General features: G+C 45.1%; 1 protein-coding gene and 1 long non-coding RNA gene across 4 annotated transcripts in view; one reads left to right on the top strand and one right to left on the bottom strand.

Moving 5' to 3' along the window:
• LOC148130344 (uncharacterized) overlaps nt 1-18,365 on the top strand; it is a 469,114-nt gene that overhangs the window by 247,376 nt on the left and 203,373 nt on the right. The gene's annotated exons all lie outside the window — the stretch shown is intronic.
• FCHSD2 (FCH and double SH3 domains 2) overlaps nt 1-18,365 on the bottom strand; it is a 179,300-nt gene that overhangs the window by 25,871 nt on the left and 135,064 nt on the right. For all 3 annotated transcript variants that reach the window (XM_087965948.1, XM_087965949.1, XM_087965950.1), the window contains 2 exons: nt 7,664-7,780; nt 5,021-5,125 (listed from right to left, as the gene is read on the bottom strand). In XM_087965948.1, coding sequence (XP_087822074.1) covers nt 5,021-5,125; nt 7,664-7,780 — 222 coding nt within the window. The remainder of the gene's footprint in view (nt 1-5,020; nt 5,126-7,663; nt 7,781-18,365) is intronic.

The following is an 18,365-nucleotide window of genomic DNA, read 5'->3' as shown; positions in this document are numbered from 1 at the left end:
GAAATGGTGTAGGGTTTCCTGGCTAAGCAGGGGGTTGGACTAGAAGACCTCCAAGGTCCCTTCCAACTCTGCTATTCTATTCTATTCTATTGTAAGTGCCGTTTCCCCAAAAATATGCCCTACCCTGAAAGTAAGCCCTAGCTTGATTTTTTTCCACATTCACCCAATATAAGCCCTAATTAAGATCCCGCCCACTCCAGAGTGGATGGGTAAAAATTAAGCTAGGGGGGAGATGGAATGTGCGTGGAGCTGCCCTACTACTTACCTTTGGGCAGGTGTAGCCAGGCCTCGCACACCCCGACACCTGCCTTGCCGGCCCATTTCTTCTGCAGCCGGCAAGGCTGGCCAGGCTTTCCTGAAGGCCTCTGGAGCTGAGAACAAAGCTCTGGATCGATCCTGAGCTCCGTTATTTCCTGCAGAGGCCTTCAGGAAAGCCTTGCCGGCCGCAGTAGAAGAAGAGGTTCCTGAAGGCCTCTTGACAGCTAAAAGGAGGCTGGGGGGCAACGCGTGCAAGTGAGGTTAGGTAATGGATGATGTCCCCTGAAAAGAAAGGGAGGGAGGAGGGAAGGAAAGGAAGGAAGGAGGGAGGAGGGAAGGATAGGAAGGGAGGAAGGAGGGGGAGAGAAGGAAAGGAAGGAAGGAGGGAGGAGGGAAGGATAGGAAGGGAGGAAGGAGGGGGAGAGAAGGAAAGGAAGGAGGGAAGGAAAGGAAGGAAGGAGGGAGGAGGAAGGAAAGGAAGGAAGGGAGGAAGGAAGGGGAGGGAAGGAAAGGAAGGAAGGAGGGAGGAGGAAGGAAGGAAGGGAGGAAGGAGGGGAGAGAAGGAAAGGAAGGAAGGAGGGAGGGGAGGGAAGGAAAGGAAGGGAGGAGGGAAGGATAGGAAGGGAGGAAGGAGGGGGAGGAAAGGGAGGGAGAAAGGAAGGAAGGAGGGAGGAGGGAAGGAAAGGAAGGAAGGAAGGAAGGAAGGAAGGAAGGAAGGAAGGAAGGAAGGAAGGAAGGAAGGAAGGAAGGAAGGAGGGGAAAGGAAGGAAGGAGGGAGGAGGGAAGGAAAGGAAGGAGGAAGGAAGGAGGGAAGGAAAGGAGGGAGAAAGGAAGGAAGGAGGGAGGAGGGAAGGAAAGGAAGGGAGGAAGGAAGGGGAGGGAAGGAAAGGAAGGGAGAAAGGAGGGGAGGAAAGGAGGGAGAAAGGAAGGAAGGAGGGAGGAGGGAAGGAAAGGAAGGAAGGAAGGAAGGAAGGAAGGAAGGAAGGAGGGAAGGAAAGGAAGGAAGGAGGGAGGAGGGAAGGAAAGGAAGGGAGGAAGGAGGGGGAGGAAGGAAGGAAGGGAGAAGGAAGGGAAAGGAGGGAAGGGAGGAGGAAGGAAGGAAGGAAGGAGGGAGGAGGGAAGGAAAGGAAGGAGGACCTGGTGACTTTTTTGGTGGCAAAAAATAATAATAAGACAGGGTCTTATTTTTGGGAAAACATGATAGGATCCTTGCCCACGGAAGGGGGAATCCGTGCCACAACCGCACCGAAAAGGATACAACGAAGAGAAAAAGAATGGCTCTCAAAGGTTAAGGGGAAAAAAAAAGACCCCCAAAGGACCAATTGGAGATGAGAAAACCAACATGCAGATGCAACCGAGTGCAAATATGGACGACCTGAGCGCTACCCGAAAAGCTGCAGGATCCATCCATCCACCCATCTACCCAATTTGCAGCACTCTCTGATGACAACTCCCACGACCCCCCCAGGCCAAGCTATAAATGCTGAAGAAATAGGGCAGTTTCGTCCCGTAAGTCTGGAAGGCGATTTTTATTTTTATTTTAAAGGGACAAAAGCCATTTTCTGCTTCCGTGTGCCGCCATGCAGAAAAAACCTGCATGGGAAGACAGCATGAACGCAACATACCTTTAAATTTACACCTTATTTGTTCCAGCAGTTGGTCCCTCAATTTTGTTTTCAATCATGCCTGTTACTACTAGGCTGCCCCTAGATAATAGTGTGTTAATAAATCTATGCACCGTTTACACCGTCGGTGTTTGTCCTAACGATGGGGAAATAATTTTGCTCCCACCGATGGCTCTGGCCCAGTTCATGAAGGCTAATTCCTCCAGGAATTCCCTGCGAAACTGAACGTTAGCGCATTAAACAATGGGTTGTCACACAGTTTTTGTGGGTGTTTTATTTTACCTTTGACCTTTGTCGCTTATGGGTTTTCAAAGGCAAGAGAGGCTGTGTCTGAATTTGGGCAGCTGCTCAAAATTTAGAAGGCTAAAAGTAGAAGGGGAACTTACCAAATTTGCAGATGAGACTAAGCTGGCAGGAATAGCCAACACCCAAGAAGATAGGCTCAAGATCCAGAGGGATCTTGACAGACTAGAACACTGGGCTCTATCTAACAAAATGAAATTCGAAGTAAAAGTAAAGTCCTACACTTAGGCGAGAAAAACTCAAAGGACACATATAGACTGGGTGAAACCAGGCTCAATAGCAGGAACTGGGAGAGGGATCTTGGGGTCTTAGTGGACAACCAGCTAAATAGGAGCCAGCCGTGTGCAGCAGCAGCAGCCAAAAAAGCTAATGCAATCCTAAACTGCATTAACAGAGGGATGCAATCCAGATCAAGGGAGGTGCTCATACCACTCTGTAAAGCCTTAGTAAGACCACACCTAGAGTACTGCATCCAGTTTTGATCACCACACTATAAAAAAAAGAGGTTGAGACTGTAGAAAAAGTGCAGAGAAGAGCAACCAGGATGATTTTAGGGGACTGGAGGCTAAAACATACAATGGACGGTTGCAGGAACTGGGCCTGGCTAGTCTAGGGAAGAGAAGGACCAGGGGAGACATGAGAGCAGTGTGCCAATATCTCAGGGGCTGCCACAGAGAGGAGGGGGGTCAAGTTATTCTCCAATATACCTGAAGGCCAGACAAGGAATAATAATGGATGGAAACTGAACAAGGAGAGATTCAACCTGGAAATAAGGAGGAATTTTCTGACAATGAGAACAATCAACCCATGGAACAGAAATTGCCCTCAGAAGTTGTGGGAACATCATCACTTGAGACTTTCAAGAAGAGACTGGACTGCCATCTGTCAGAAATGGTGTGGGATCTCCTGCTTGGGTGGAGGGGTGGACTAGATGACCTACAAGATCCTTTGCAACTCTGATTATCTGTTATCTGGAACAGTTTACTGAAATGTGGGACCTTCTCTGTTGTACCGAGAAGTGAGGTTTTCATTAACGCTGGCTGGGATGGCTTGCTAATAGGTCATTTATTCATTTAGAAATTTTCCAGTGCTGTTGTAACTTTGAACGGTCACTAAAGGAAGATAAGTTGTCGAGGAGAACATGTACTTTACACCAGGATTTCTCAGGCGTGGCAACTTGTAAGAGGTGCGGACTTCCAGAATTCCCCAGCCAGCATGGCTGACATGAGAACCGTAAGGTGGCCTTCCTTGCATTTCCACAATCCATCCTTCCATACATTAAAAGCTCAAGCCACACATTTGGCATGTAAAACGTAACTGGCAGCTATAGATGGCAGCCAAATGTAGCCTTCAACACCTACATTTTGTTGGGAGTAGTGGGGGAGGGGTGTCAGAGACCCTGCCACAATTGTCAAAGAAGAGAATGAGATCCAGGAAATGGCCAGAGAGAAAGATGGAGAGAGAGAAAGAGAAAGAGAGAGGGAGAAAGAAGGGAGGAAAAGAGAGAAAGAAAGAGGGAGACAAGAGAATGAAAGCAAAGGGGAGAGAAAGAGAAAGTGACAGAGAGAGAGAAAAAGAGAAGGGAGAATGAGAGGAGAGAATGAGAGAGAGAGAGAGAGGAGGGAGAAAGAGAGAGGGGGGAAGAATGAGAGGAGAGTGAAAAAGAGAGAGAGGAAAGAGATGGAGAATGAGAGGAGAGAATGAGAGAAGAGAGAGAGAAGGGAGAAAGAGAGAGGAGGGAAATGAGAGGAGAGAAAGAGAGAGAGAGAAGGAAAAAGACAGTGAAAGAGAAAGAGAGGAGAGAAAGAGAAAAAGGAGGGAGAATGAGAGGAGGGAGAAAGAAAGAGAAAGAGAAGGGAAAAAGGAGAAAGAGAAAGAGAGAGAGAAAGGGAGAGGGAGAAAGAAGGGAGGAAAAGAAAGAAAGAGGGAGACAAGAGAATGAAAGCAAAGGGAGAGAAAGAGAAAGTGACAGAGAGAGAGAAAAGAGAAGGGAGAATGAGAGGACAGAATGAGAGAGAGAGAGAGAGAGAGAGAGAGAGAGAGAGGGAAGAATGAGAGGAAATGAAAGTGAAAGAGAGAGAGAGAAGGGAGAGAGGAGAGTGAGAAAGAGAAAAAGAGAAGGGAGAATGAGAGGAGAGAAAGAGAGAAGAGAGAGAGGGGGGAGAATGAGAAAAGAGAGAAAAAGAGAAGAAAGAGGGAGGGAGGGATGAGGAGAGAGAGAGAAACTGTTGGCTTGTCACAAATGTGATATATCTCAGATTCCTATAAATATTCTCCAAGGGCCTTTGGAGAGAACATATTTTATCTGAGAAATTGTGTTTTCCACTCCCCAGAGAGTAAGCCGAATTTTATTTCTTTCTGTGGGGGAAGAAACCCTTACAATAAATCGCCGTTTCTCAACCTTAGTGGCTTTGAAACCGGGCGGACTTCAACTCCCAGAATCCAACGGCCAGAAAAGTTGAGAAACGCTGCAATAAATCCTTGACCATGAAAGCTTAGGGTGGAAGGAATGCAAAAATTAAGTGCATGGGCAATTTCGAATGACAACCACCACCGGAAATGTCAAAGATGTAGCACAGAGGGGAGAGGAGAGGTCCAGCTGTAATCCTGGGAGCCGGTCTCTCTCTCTCTCTTTTTTTTTCTTCCAGGTCCCCAATTTTTTCTTTCGTTTACCAAAATATAAAAAAGTGCAAAGCAAAATGGGAAAAAAAAAAAAAGGGGGGGGGGGGGAAGCAGAAGAAGAAAAAAGGGGAAGGGAATATGAAGTCCCCACCGTAAAACCACAAGGAAGGTTTAACCGACCGATCAACCACGGAACCGAGAGGGCTGCTTACCTCGGCTTTGCGAATATTCTCCCTGGTTTCGTCGATCTTCTGCTCCAGCTCCACTCGGCTCTGCTCGGTGGCCACCGGCCCGTGGCACTCCAGCTCGTCCAGGGTCTGCCGAAAAAAGAGGGAGCAGAAAAAAATATTTAGCACGTAAAGGAATCGAGCTGTGGACATTGGAAGAGATTCCAGAATTGATTGCTCACTTCTTAAGCTGGCATTCTGTTCCTCTAGAGCAGGGGTCTTCCAACCTCGGCCATTTTAAGACTTGTGGACTTCAACTCCCAGAATCCCTCAGCCAGCAAAGCAGAGGTCTTCAACCTCGGCCATTTTAAGACTTGTGGACTTCAACTCCCAGAATCCCTCAGCCGGCAAAGCAGAGGTCTCCAACCTTGGTCCCTTTTAAGACTTGTGGACTTCAACTCCCAGAATCCTCAGCGGCAAAGCAGAGGTCTCCAACCTCGGCCATTTTAAGATTGGACTTCAATTTCCAGAATCCTCAGCCAGCAAAGCAGAGGTCTCAACCTCAGCCATTTTAAGACTTGTGGACTTCAACTCCCAGAATCCCTCAGCCAGCAAAGCAGAGGTCTCCAACCTCGGCCATTTTAAGACTTGTGGACTTCAACTCCCAGAATCCTCAGCCAGCCAAAGCAGAGGTCTCCAACCTCGGCCATTTTAAGACTTGTGGACTTCAATTCCCAGAATCCTCAGCCAGCAAAGCAGAGGTCTCCAACCTCGCCATTTTAAGACTTGTGGACTTCAACTCCCAGAATCCTCAGCCGGCAAAGCAGAGGTCTCCAACCTCGCCATTTTAAGACTTGTGGACTTCAACTCCCAGAATCCTCAGCCAAAGCAGAGGTCTCCAACCTGTCCTTTTAAGACTTGTGGACTTCAATCCCAGAATCCTCAGCCAGCAAAGCAGAGGTCTCCAACCTCGGCCATTTTAAGACTTGTGGACTTCAACTCCCAGAATCCCTCAGCCAGCAAAGCAGAGGTCTCCAACCTCGGCCATTTTAAGACTTGTGGACTTCAACTCCCAGAATCCCTCAGCCGGCAAAGCAGAGGTCTCAACCTGGTCCCTTTTAAGACTTGTGGACTTCAATCCCAGAATCCTCAGCCAGCAAAGCAGAGGTCTCCAACCTCGGCCATTTAAGACTTGTGGACTTCAACTCCCAGAATCCTCAGCTGGCAAAGCAGAGGTCTCCAACCTCGGCCATTTTAAGACTTGTGGACTTCAACTCCCAGAATCCTCAGCCGGCAAAGCAGGGTCTCAACCTCGATTTTAAGACTTGTGGACTTCAACTCCCAGAATTCCTCAGCCGGCAAAGCAGGGTCTCCAACCTCGCCATTTTAAGACTTGTGGACTTCAACTCCAGAATCCTCAGCGGAGCAGGGGTCTCCACCCTTTAGCTTGTGGACGGCTGAGGAACTCTGGGAGTTGAAGTCCACAAGTCTTAAAGGCGAGTTGAGACCCTGCCTAGGAGTTCGAGATGAGTGCAGGTCTCTGGAACTTTTTCCACACAGGAGCAAGAAGACAGGGAGAGGGGCTGGGCTGAGAGAGGGGGGCAGGCCTGGAACCTTCCAGGGACCCCCCCAATGGGTGGAAGGATTATAACTTGGGGCTCCCACATCAAGGGAGGGAGGAGGGGGGGAAGGAGGGAGGGGAGGAGAGGAAGAGGAGAGGGGAAGGGAAGGAGGGGAGGGAAGGATGCGGATGTGGAGAAGAGAAGAGAGGAAGGAGAGAAGGAAGGAAGGAAGGAAGGAAGAGTGTGAAGAAGGAAGGAAGGAAGGAAGGAAGGAAGGAAGGAAGGAAGGAAGGAAGGATGGATGTGGAGAAGAAAGGGGAGGGGGGAAGGAAGGAAGGAGAAGAGATGAGAAGAAAGGAAGGGAAGAAAGAAGGAAGAGTGTGAAGAAGGAGGGAAGGAAGGAAGGAAGGAAGGAAGGAAGGAAGGAAGGGAAGAACATGTGGAGAAGAGAGGAAGGAAGGGGAAGGGGAAAGGAAGGAGAAGAGAAGAAAGGAAGGAAGAAGAAAGGAAGGAAGGAAGGAAAGAAGGAAGGAAGGAAGGAAGGAAGGAAGGAAGGAAGGAAGGGTGTGGAGAAGAAAGGGGTGGGGGAAGGAAGGAAGGAGAAGAGATGAGAAGAAAGGAAGGGAAGAAAGAAGGAAGAGTGTGAAGAAGGAGGGAAGCAAGGAAGGAAGGAAGGGAAGAACATGTGGAGGAGAGAGGAAGGGAGGGGAAGGGGAAAGGAAGGAGAGGAGAAGAAAGGAAGGAAGAAGAAAGGAAGTGTGGATAAGGAAGGAAGGAGAGAGGAAGGAAAGGAAGAAGGGAAGAGTGTGTGGAGAAGAGAAGAAGGGGAGAGGAGAAGACAGGAAGGAAGAAGGGAAGAGCGTGTGGAGAAGAGTGGAAGGGGAGGGGGAAGGAAAGAAGGAGAGGAGAAGAAAGGAAGGGAGAAGAAAGGAAGAGTGTCGAGAAGACAGAAGGAAAGTCATTTTGAGTCTTCTTGGCTAATTAGGGTTTGATGGGGAACCTCCCTGAGGCAAACGCTTTATAACCCCTATGTCGTGCTGGCTCCCCACTCCCAATTTCTTCAGCCTGCTGCCTTGCATGTCAGCTGGATTTCAAACCCCAGCATCCCCGGCCTGCCCCGACTCACCCGCTGGCTGTGGACGATGTTTTTGTGCTCCCGGGCGACGCGAGTGGCCCACTTCCTGGCTTCCTTGTTCAGGCTGTGCTCTTCGGTCGTCCCCGTCTCAGACTCCAGTTGCCGACTCTGAAACACAGACACGGGAAAACAAGGGAGACGGTGAAGGGGTGGATTTCTTGGCCGGAGTCCCTCGGCCCTTTCCAGAATCACCCGATTTCTTTTCTTTTCTTTTTTATTATTATTCTTTTCCGGCCCTCTAAACAAAAGCTTTTCCCAGTTTCTTGCTATCTGCAGTTCCGAATAACAAGACAGTGTCAAACACAGGAAAAGGCTTGTTTGCTCACGACCTTGGGGGCTGGAAAAGGAGGAGGGGAACAGGGAGAGAGAGAGAGAGAGAGGGAAAAAATGGAAAACTGAACAATTTGTCCTTTTTTGGAAAACAACAGGAAGGGAGGGAGGGGGGAGGGAGGGAAAGAGAGAGAGACAGAGAGACAGAGAGACAGAGAGAGAGAGAGAGAGAGAGAGAGAGAGAAGAAAGAAAGGAAGAAAGAAAGAAAGAAAGAAAGAAAGAAAGAAAGAAAGCAAGAAAGAAAGCAAGAAAGAAAGAAAGAAAGAAAGAAAGAAAGAAAGAAAGAAAGAAAGAAAGAAGAAAGAAAGAAAGAAAGAAAGAAAGAAAGAAAGAAAGAAAGAAAGAAAGAAAGAAAGAAAGAAAGAGGAAAGGAAGGGAGGAAGGACAGGGAGGGAGAAAGAGGAGTGGAGAGTGGGGAGGAAGAAAGGAAAGGTCACAGGAGGGATGGAGGGAGAAAGAAAAAGAAAGAATGAAAATGAGAAAGAAAGAGAGACTGACAGACAGAAAGAAAGAAGAAAGAGAGAAAGAAATAAAGAGAAAGAATGGGAAAGAAAGAATGGGAAAGAAAGAATGGGAAAGAAAGAGAGGAAGAAATTAAAGGAAAGAGGGAGAAAAAGAGAGGAAGGAAGGAAGGAAGAGGAAAAGGACAGGGAGGGAGAAAGAGGAGTGGAGAGGTGGGGAGGAAGGAAGGAAAGGTCATGGGAGGGATGGAGAAAGAATGAAATCAAGAAAGAAAGAAACAGACAGAAAGAAAGAAAAGAAGAAGAAAGAAAAGGAAAGAATGAAAATGAGAAAAAAAGAGACAGAAAGGAAAAGAAAGAAAAGATGGAGGAAGGAAGAGAGGGAGAAGAAAGAAAGTGAAAGAAAGAGGGAGGGAGGAGGAAAAGAAAAGAAAAGAAAAAAGGAGGGAAGGACCTGCCCAACTGAAGATCACTTTCTTTCAACCCAACCAAGAGTTCTGTGACACATTTAAGGAGCCATTTTAGAAGCCGCAGAAGGGATCCCTTTGCCACGGGGCGAAAAAAGGTCAATTTAGGCAGCCTTAACGCTCAGAGATCCAATCTGATCCTTCCGCAGGGTGCTTGCCCCCCAAGTCCCTGTTTTCTAACCCGAAACAGATCGGCGAACGAACGCCGAAACAACAGGAAGGGTTTACGCGGAAATCCCAACATACTTACCAACCAGGTCCATGCATTTACCCCAAAGAAAAAAAGGGGGGAGGTGTTTAGACCCCCCCCTGCCCTCCCCAACCCCGGTCCCACCCGTCAAGCACATGCGATGGGAGTCTCCGTGTTCAGCTTGGGACCGAGGGCCTGGTTCTCGCATCATGACTCGGCCCTCGAGAAAAAACCCCGCGATGATGCGACAACCCCAACTTTTGACATGCAAGCCCACCGAAAAAGGAAGGGAGCTCTTGAAGAGACGGGGAGGGAGAAGGGAGAGGGCAGCATTCCAACCCAAATCCCTGAATATCTCAATAATAATAATAATAATAATAATAATAATAATAATAATAATAATAATAATAATAATAATAATAATAATAATAATAATGTGTTATCCCAATTGTAATTGGAGCCCTTGGAGCAATACCTAAAGGGCTGCCTTGCTATTTGGAAATTCTGAATTTATCAGGGTTGAATTTCCTGATTCTACAAAAAAAAAACACCCTACTTGGAACAGCTTCTATCCTCTGATGCTACCTGAACATTTCCTAGGTCCTTGGTTAGGACTCGAGCTGTTGAGCTACTAACCAGCCCCAAAGGCTGTAAATCTCACTAAAGATTAATAATAATAATAATAATAATAATAATAATAATAATAATAATAATAATAATAATAATAATAATAATAATAATAATAATAATAATAATAATAATAATATGTGGAACGACAAACTGCAGAGAGAAGCCACAAAGCAGCAGCAGGGAAATTCAGACAGCGAGTAATTTTTTTGCAGCACCAAAGGAAGTAGAAAGTCAAACCTCCTGTCCTAATAATTTTTGGCTTCTGTCTTCTTTGTGCCAACAAACTATCTTGCACAGGCAGGTATGAAATATGTCCTAAAACGAAAGAGGAAGGTCTCACACCTAAACCTGGTCTCGGAAGGGTCGAGTTCACCACCTGAAGAGCAGTAGAAGTCTCCAATCGTGGTGGTCCCTTTAAGAGCTCGCGGACTTCAACTCCCAGAATTCCCCTGGCATCGGGAGGAGGGGGGGGAGAACCCTGGGGAATTCTGGGAGTTGGAGTCCGTAGCTCTTAAAAGGGGCCCAACATTGGGCGCCATATTGCTTGAAAGCGTCTGCAGTTAGTCCTTGACTCACGACCACAAAGGAGACCCCTAATTCCTGTTCTTGAGCGAGACGTTCCTTAAACGAGCTTTACCCCCGTTTTACGACCTTTCCTGACACCGTTGTTAAGTGAATCGCTGCAGTTGATAAGGTAGTCCCCCCCGGCGGTTAATTGAATCTGGCTTCCCCATTGCTGGTCAGAAGTGTTGCAAAAGGGGTCCTGTCATATTTATGAGTCACCGGCAAAGCGGCAACCGTCATATTTATAAGTCGGCTGCCAAGTGTCTGAATTTTGATCGTGCAACCGCGGGGGATAAGACAACGGTCACAAGTGTGAAAAACGACCAGAAGTCCCAGTGCCAGTTGTAACTTTGGTCACTAAACGAACGGTTGTAAGTCAAGGACTACCTCTACAAAATTGGCAACGGTGCAGCTGCTTCAAAAAGCCAACAAAACTTCTGTGGGCAAGTAACCCATCGTGATACTAAACTGGCTGAGTTGCAGGAATTCCCAGTTCGCCGAATCCTGGCATTGCGTTTAAAATATTCAATTTGCTACAGTGAATTATAGAGCATTGCATTTCAAGGAGTGGAGGAAGCAACCCACACTTCAAAAAGGAAAATACCTTTATTTCTAAAATCATCTCCCTGGGCTAACTTCGAGCAGGTCTCTTTCTCTCTCTCAATAACCTTTTCTTCCACTCAAGAACCACACTGCCTAAGACTGAGAGATTCCGAAGTTTCTAACTGCTTTTCAAAAGTTTTGTCTTTTGGCTCAAATAGTCCTTGGTCCTATCCCACCATTGCACAAGAAAATTGCGTTAGCAAGATTTCCAAGAGAGGAAAACACTGAATAGCTAAAGCTGAAAACACCCGTGGCTAATTATAAACTCATTTTCCACCGTAAGGCTTCCAGCTTGACTTTACACCGAGAACCCTGCAGGGTTTAAAGTAGATTTAAAATAAAATAAGGTAAAATAGTCCTACAGTCTTGCGAAATTGAACACTCACACCGATGATGGGTGTGTGTAACAGGTCACTTTCTGGGACATCCGACACCCGAAAGGAGGAGATTATAAAACAGTGGAAAAGGAGATATTTCTTCAAAAGTTAGTGGAATGGGCACTATTTGCAGAGATTTAAAGATGGATGAAAACAGATGCTGGTTTATTACTGAATACGACAGCAGATGTTGGGTTAACACAAAACCAAGTGTTTTCCTAACACTGCAGAAGCAACAGTTAGTGGGGCCGGCCCTTAACTGGCTTGGAGAGTTGAACCAAGCAAAAATACCTGCCAAGAGAAATGGGACAGGTGGAGAATGAGGTGCTACAACCCCAGTTTCTGATTTGTGTTTCTTAATGGCCTAACTCAGTAGCATTCGATAACTTAGTTTAAGACGTGAGGACTTCCAATGTTTAGTCCAGTGGTTAAAATGGTAGCCTACAAACCAGGAGGTGGTGAATTCTAGTCCTGCCTTAGGTATGAAAGCCAGCTGGGAGACTTTGGGCCACTCACTGGGAGATGGTGAGTTATAGTTCCGCCATAAGCACAAAAGGCGACTGGGCGATTTTCAGCCAGTCCCTCTCTCTCCTTCTCTCAGCCCAATCCCACCTCACAGAGTTGTTGTTGTGCGGAAAATGGGACACAGAAGGAGTATTATGTGTGTTTGCCTCCTTGAGTTACTTATATAAGTAATAAAGGGAGGGATAAAAATCTTGTAATATATATAAATCAAGAAATAATTACATAAGACTTGGCAGCTGGACCCCACACGTCTGGAAAGGGTCAAGTTTGAGAAATCCTGATTTTTTTTAGCATCTCTCGACTCTGCTTGCCATCGTATTAGGCAACAAAATGGGACAAAATGTCAGGCCAAAGTAAAAAGAATTCAGCCTCGGGAGAATTATTCGCAAGAAAATGGCGTTTCTCACCTACCTTCCCAGAAATACAAATTCTGAGACAGAAACTCTACACAGGGGAAAAAAGCAGCTGAATCTGTGGTTTAAAAAAAAAAAATTGTAGAGAACCCTGAACAGAAACAAGCATTTATTGCTTGCCAAGCATCAGACCATTAAAAGAAAAACTTCTAACCATTGGCTTGGAAAGATATGAAGTGAGGTTACTGTACAGTTTGGTGAAGCCCGTCCATGTTTCTGATCCAAATGTAAGATATACAGGGAAGGTAAAAATGATTTACAATTCGTAAAAAACCCTGCCACTCAAAAAGGTACTGTTGAAATTATTGCCCGTGTGGTTTTCGTCTCACTTTGAATCTCAAATGATTTAAAAAGATGAATTATTTAGTGTTTTTTCTTTTTCTTTTAAAGCTTCTGGACACTTGCTGGATTTCTTCCATGAAAGAAAGGGAGGGAGGGAGGGAGAAGGATGGATGGATGGATGGAAGGAAGGAAGGAAGAGAGAGAGAGAGAGAGAGAATTTTTCCCATCTATGAAAGAAGACCAGAAAGAAAGAGAGAGAAATTTTCCCATCTACGGATGGACGGAAGGAAGGAAGGAAGGAAGGAAGGTAGGAAGAAAGGATGGAAAGAAGGAAGGGAAGAAAGGAAGGATCCCATCGAGAGAGAGAGAGAGAGAGAGAGAGAGAGAGAGAGAGAGAGAGAGAGAGAGAGAGAGATTTTTCCCATCTACGAAAGAAAGAAAGAAATTAGAAGGGAAAATATTCCTGATTTAATAATATTGAAACAGCCCCCAAAAAGGCATAAAAGCCCCCCTGTCTTTGGCTTTTCTGTGCAGCCAAGCCAACTTTCGTGGCAGCTGCGTTAGGACCTGGGATTTTTCACAGGGGCTACATTGAAGTCTAAAGGGAAGCTGAAGAAGAAAGCAGCTTTGAAAGACATTTACAGGCTCCACTGTTTGAGGATCAATGTTAAAAAAAAAAATTAGCTATTTTCGTTCTTTCTTCTTGATCAAGGAATGCGTTCACAACCTGGTTGCTCCAAGAGAATGGGGTGACTCATGCCCCCTTGCAAATCGGCTTAGCGAAATGAGGACATTTTGGGGGGGTGTCGGATTTAGCTGCTACCTCTTGGAGAGACCAGCAGACGTTTTTTTTTTTTAAAGGGAGCATAGAAAAAAAAATCTCCCTCCCTTTTTTTGGTTTTCATTTCACCCCCACCCCAAAAAAATCTCCCCGATGCTGCAATGCTTCCCTAAAGTTTGAACAGCGATCGATTGCAAGGAACGGGAAGCGAAAAAGGATTTCAGGCAGTTCAATTTAGACACGGAGAAGACAACTCAATTAACTCCTTTTTATCATCATGATCATCACCATGTTTTCCCAAAAATAAGACCCTGTCTTATTTATTTTATTTTGCCACCAAAAAAGGCAACCAGGTCTTATTTTGGGGGGATGTCATCCACTGACTAACCTCACTTGCGCGCATCACCCCGGCCTCCTTTTTGCTGTCAGAGGCCTTCAGGAACTTTTCCTTCTTCTGCAGCCAGCAAGGCTTTCCTCAGTGCCTCTGCAGCCGATAAGAGACCTCTGGATCGATCCAGAGCTTTGTTATCAGCTCCAGAGGCCTTCAGGAAAGCCTGACCAGCCTTGCCGGCTGCAGAAGAAATGGGCCGGCGAGGCAGGTGTCAGGGTGTGTGAGGCCTGGCTACAACTGCCCAAAGGGAAGTAGTAGGGCAGTTCCACCACCTCCCATCTCCCCCCTAGCTTAATTTTTACCCTCTACTCTGGAGTGGGCAGGATCTTCATTAGGGCTTATTTTGGGGGTAGGGCTTATACTGGGCACATGTGTAAACAAATCAAGCTAGGACTTACTTTCAGGGGAGGTCGTATTTTCAGGGAAACAGGGTATTCTAGGTTTTCTAGACCTAGAAAACCTAGAACTACGCCGCCTCCGGTCCCATCTAAGTATAGCATATAAAATCATACATTGCAATGTCCTACCTGTCAATGAATACTTCAGCTTCAACCATAACAATACAAGAGCAACACAATAGATACAAACTCAAGGTTAACCGCACCAAACTTGACTGCAGGAAATACGACTTCAGCAACAGAGTGGTCAATGTCTGGAATACTCTACCTGACTCTGTAGTTTCTTCCCCAAACCCCAAAAACTTTAACCTTAGACTGTCTACTATTGACCTCACCCCTTTCCTAAGAGGTCTGTAGGGGGCGTGCATAAGCGCACCAATTGTGCCTACCGTCCCTGTCCTATTGTTTCTTTTATTTTTAATTTTAATTTTTCTTATATGTATCCGTGTATTCACAACTATGTTTTCACTTATACCTATTATCTTGTAAGCAATTGACAAATCAAATCAAATAAAATAAATAAATAAATAAATTATTGATGTCCTCCATTCATCTTGTTTTGGGTCTCTTTCGTGGGGGCCTTTGATCCACTGGGATCCATTCTAGGACTGTCTTGGTCCACCTGCCCTCAGTTCTTGCTACGCGACCGGCCTGTTTCCATTTCCATATTTTTATTCTCTTGATGGCATCGTATACTTTTGTTGGTTCTCTAATCCACGGGCGGGTCTTCCTATCTGATCTTGCAATGCCCAGTGTGTATCTTTCCTTTATAGAAGCCTTTATATCTTCTAGCACAAGACTGAGTCATCCCTTCCGGCCTGATTTGAAATGAATCACTTCTAAATGCAGCGCAGAGAAGAGCAGTGAAGAGGATTAAGGGGCTGGAGGCTAAAATGTATAAAGAACAGTTGCTGGAATTGGGTATGTCTAGTTTGATGAAGAGAAGGACCAGGGGTGACATGATAGCAGGGTTCCGATATCTGAGGGGTTGCCATATCTCATCGGGGAGAGAAGGAACTTAGAACTAAGGAGAAATTTCTTGAAAGGGAAAACAATTAATCAGTGGAACAACTTTGCCTCCAGAAGTTGTGAATACTCCAACACTGGAGGTTTTTAAGAAGAGACTAGACAACCATTTGTCTGAAATGGTATTTCCTGCCTGAGCCAGGGATTGGACTAGAAGACCTCCAAGGTCCCTTCCAACTCCAAAGCACCTTTGAGAATAGAATAGAATAGAATAGAATAGAATAGAATAGAATAGAATAGAATAGAATAGAATACAATAGAATAGAACAGAACAGAATAGAACAGAACAGATATTGGAATGTAGAATAGAAATAGTATAGAATAGAATAGAAATAGAAATAGAATAGAATAGAATAGAATAGTTGGAAGGGACTTTCGAAGTCTTCTAGTTCAAGGCAGGAAATACCATTTCAGCAAAATACCATTTCAGACAAAGCACCCTCAGGTGCGCCTTGGAGAATAGCTTGACCCCCCTCTTCTTTGTGTGACCCCTCCTCAAATATTGGAAGACTGCTAACATGTCACCCCTGGTCCTTCTTTTCATTAAACTAGACACGCCCAATGTAAACGTTCTTCGTATGTTTTAGCCTCCAGCCCCCTAATCTTCTTTGTTGCTCTTCTCTGCACTCTTTCTAGAGTCTCGACATCATTTTTACATCGGGGCGACCGAAACCGGATGCAGGATTCCAAGTGTGGCCCTACCAGGGTCTTATAAAGTGGTATTAACACTTCATGTGATATTGATTCTCTCCCTCTGTTTATGCAGCCTAGGATTGTGTTGGCTTTTCGGGCAAATGCTGCACACTGCTGGCTCCTATTTAAGTGATCATCCACTAGGACTCCAAGATTCCTCTCCCAGTTACTGCTATAGAGCCTGGTGCCACTTATTCTGCACCGGTGCATTTGGTTTTGCCTTGGCCTTTTTTTTTTTTTTTTTTGCACCTGCAGCACACTGCTGGCTCGTGTTGAAGATCATATTTAATCAGCACAGAAGAAGACCATCAAAAAACTCCCTTGCTGGTCTCAACCATCTTGGGGCTTTTACGTTGTGGGAGCGTCGTCACTTGAGACTTTCAAGAAGAGATTGGACTGCCATTTGTCAGAAATAGTGTAGGGTCTCCCACTTGGGCAGGGGGTTGGACTAGATGACCTATAAGGTCCCGTCCAAGTCTGATTATCTGTTACCATTGCCAGAACATCAGGCAAAACACAAAACCAGGTCCTTTTTAGCAACTCCAATCAATGCTCTACAATTTCAACCTTATGCTACCACTTCTACAGAGTGGACCAGGTTGAGTCATACTCTTTTTAAAAATAATATGATAAAATAAAATAAAATAAAATAAAATAAAATAAAATAAAATAAAATAAAATAAAATAAAATAAAATAAAATAAAATAAAATAAAATAAAATAAAATAATAAAATAAAATAAAATAATAAAATAAAATAATAACATAAAATAAAATAAAATAAAATAAAATAAAATAAAATAAATAAAATAAAATAATAAAATAAAATAAAAGCCTTCCAGTCAACCCCCATCTGCAATCTATGGAGGGTCATTTAATACCGTAGTAGGCAGAAAAATCCAACCAAAACAGGAAAGGACAGCTTCAAAAATGTTTGTGCAAGCTCTTTGGAACGTTTATCTTGCCAGCCTATATGGTTGTGGATGGCTGTTTTCTCACAGGATCACATGCTGCTTTAAGGAAGGGGCCGCGTTCTCCGATCAGGAAGCACAAAAAACGCCAGCGAGTTTCCTCTCTTTCCCGGCCCTTGCAAATATGCTTATCTTTGCATTAGTGGGCATAATAATAAATGTTCTCTAGCTTGCATATTTTTGGGGGGGGGTGGGTGGGGACGGGGACACATCTTCTGACTCCAAGAGCGCATCCTTCCTGAATTAGAGTTGTGTCCTCATTGATGAGACTCACTAGGGTAGCTGATCCTTTTTTTGGGGTGCAATTTTGCAAAACTCTTTTTTGCTGGGCTAGGGCGATAGTGTGTTTCATTTTTTAAAAACTGGTTTATTTTTATCCTGATTACTTCGTAAGCATATAATAGCCCTTCCACCTCCCCGTTTCTCCACAACAACAACCCTGTGAGGTGAGTTGGGCTGAGAGGGAGAGACCAGTCCAAAAGTCACCCAACTGGTTTTCATGTTTAAGGCAGGACTAGAATTCACCGTCTCCTGGTGATTGGCCCAAAGTCACCCAGTCAGCTTTCGTGACTAAGGCGAAACTAGAACTCACCATCTCCTGGTGACTGGCCCAGAGTCACCCAGCTATCTTTCAAGTTAAAGGCAAAACTAGAACTCACCGTCTCCTGGTGACTGGCCCAGAGTCACCCAGCTATCTTTCATGCAAGTCGGGACTAGAACTCACCAACTCCTAGTGACTGACCCAAAGTCACCCAGCCAAGTGTTAAAGTGGGACTAGAACTCCCCAGCTCCTAGTGGAGTGGCCCACAATCACTCAATCAGCTTTCAAGCATAAGACAGAACTAGAATTCACTAGACCAAACTGATGATAAATGAATATTTAACTGAAGATGCTGGCACAGCTGCAAAAGCTGTATCTTAGGTTCTCATCTTCAAAAGCCGCTTAAATCACTGAGCACAGGAAAAAAATATATCAAAATTTCCCTGATCAAGAACCACAAATTATGGACCTTTGGGCCTGAAACTCTGCCTCCTAGTGAGGCATATTAAAATGCCTAGGGAGAAGGATTTGATATTCACGTTAATTATTGTTTCAATTGCAGTAAAGAAGGACATTTTTTTTTTCCTCCCCCTGTAGAGAAAAATAAGTTTCGATTTCAATTCAGGTCAGCAAGATTATGCAGTAAACAGATGATGGCAAGCAACGTCTCTGGCACGACGCCCAACGAAAATAATCATGCAATATTCCATGGAATGCAAGCAAGCAACTTCCTGAAGGGCTTCCGCAGAATAAAATGAAAATGTGGTGGCCAAATGCATAACAGTTCTCCGTTCCTGCTTCCTAGAAATTAACATTATTCATGGGCCTGGGAGAGAGAAAAAGACAGCACAGCCTATTTTTCATCCGGCAGACTTCTCCAGAAAGTCTTCCACGGAAGGAAATAAAATATTAAAAAGAGAGAAACGGGAACTTTCCCCAAAAGGAGATCCTTGACTTACGACCAGGGTTGAAACCAAAAAAATGTTTCCATTGTTAAAGCAAGGTGGGCTTATTAAAGTGACACAGGCCTGATTTTACAACTGGGTTTGCC

The sequence above is a fragment of the Notechis scutatus genome, chromosome 5 (assembly GCF_049901735.1).
Source record: "Notechis scutatus isolate UNSWTSFEM ecotype Mainland chromosome 5, rNotScu1.2, whole genome shotgun sequence".
Classification (NCBI taxonomy): Eukaryota; Metazoa; Chordata; class Lepidosauria; order Squamata; family Elapidae; genus Notechis; species Notechis scutatus.
Note: the sequence above shows the minus strand (reverse complement) of the source record. Positions and strands in the feature narration are given on the sequence as shown.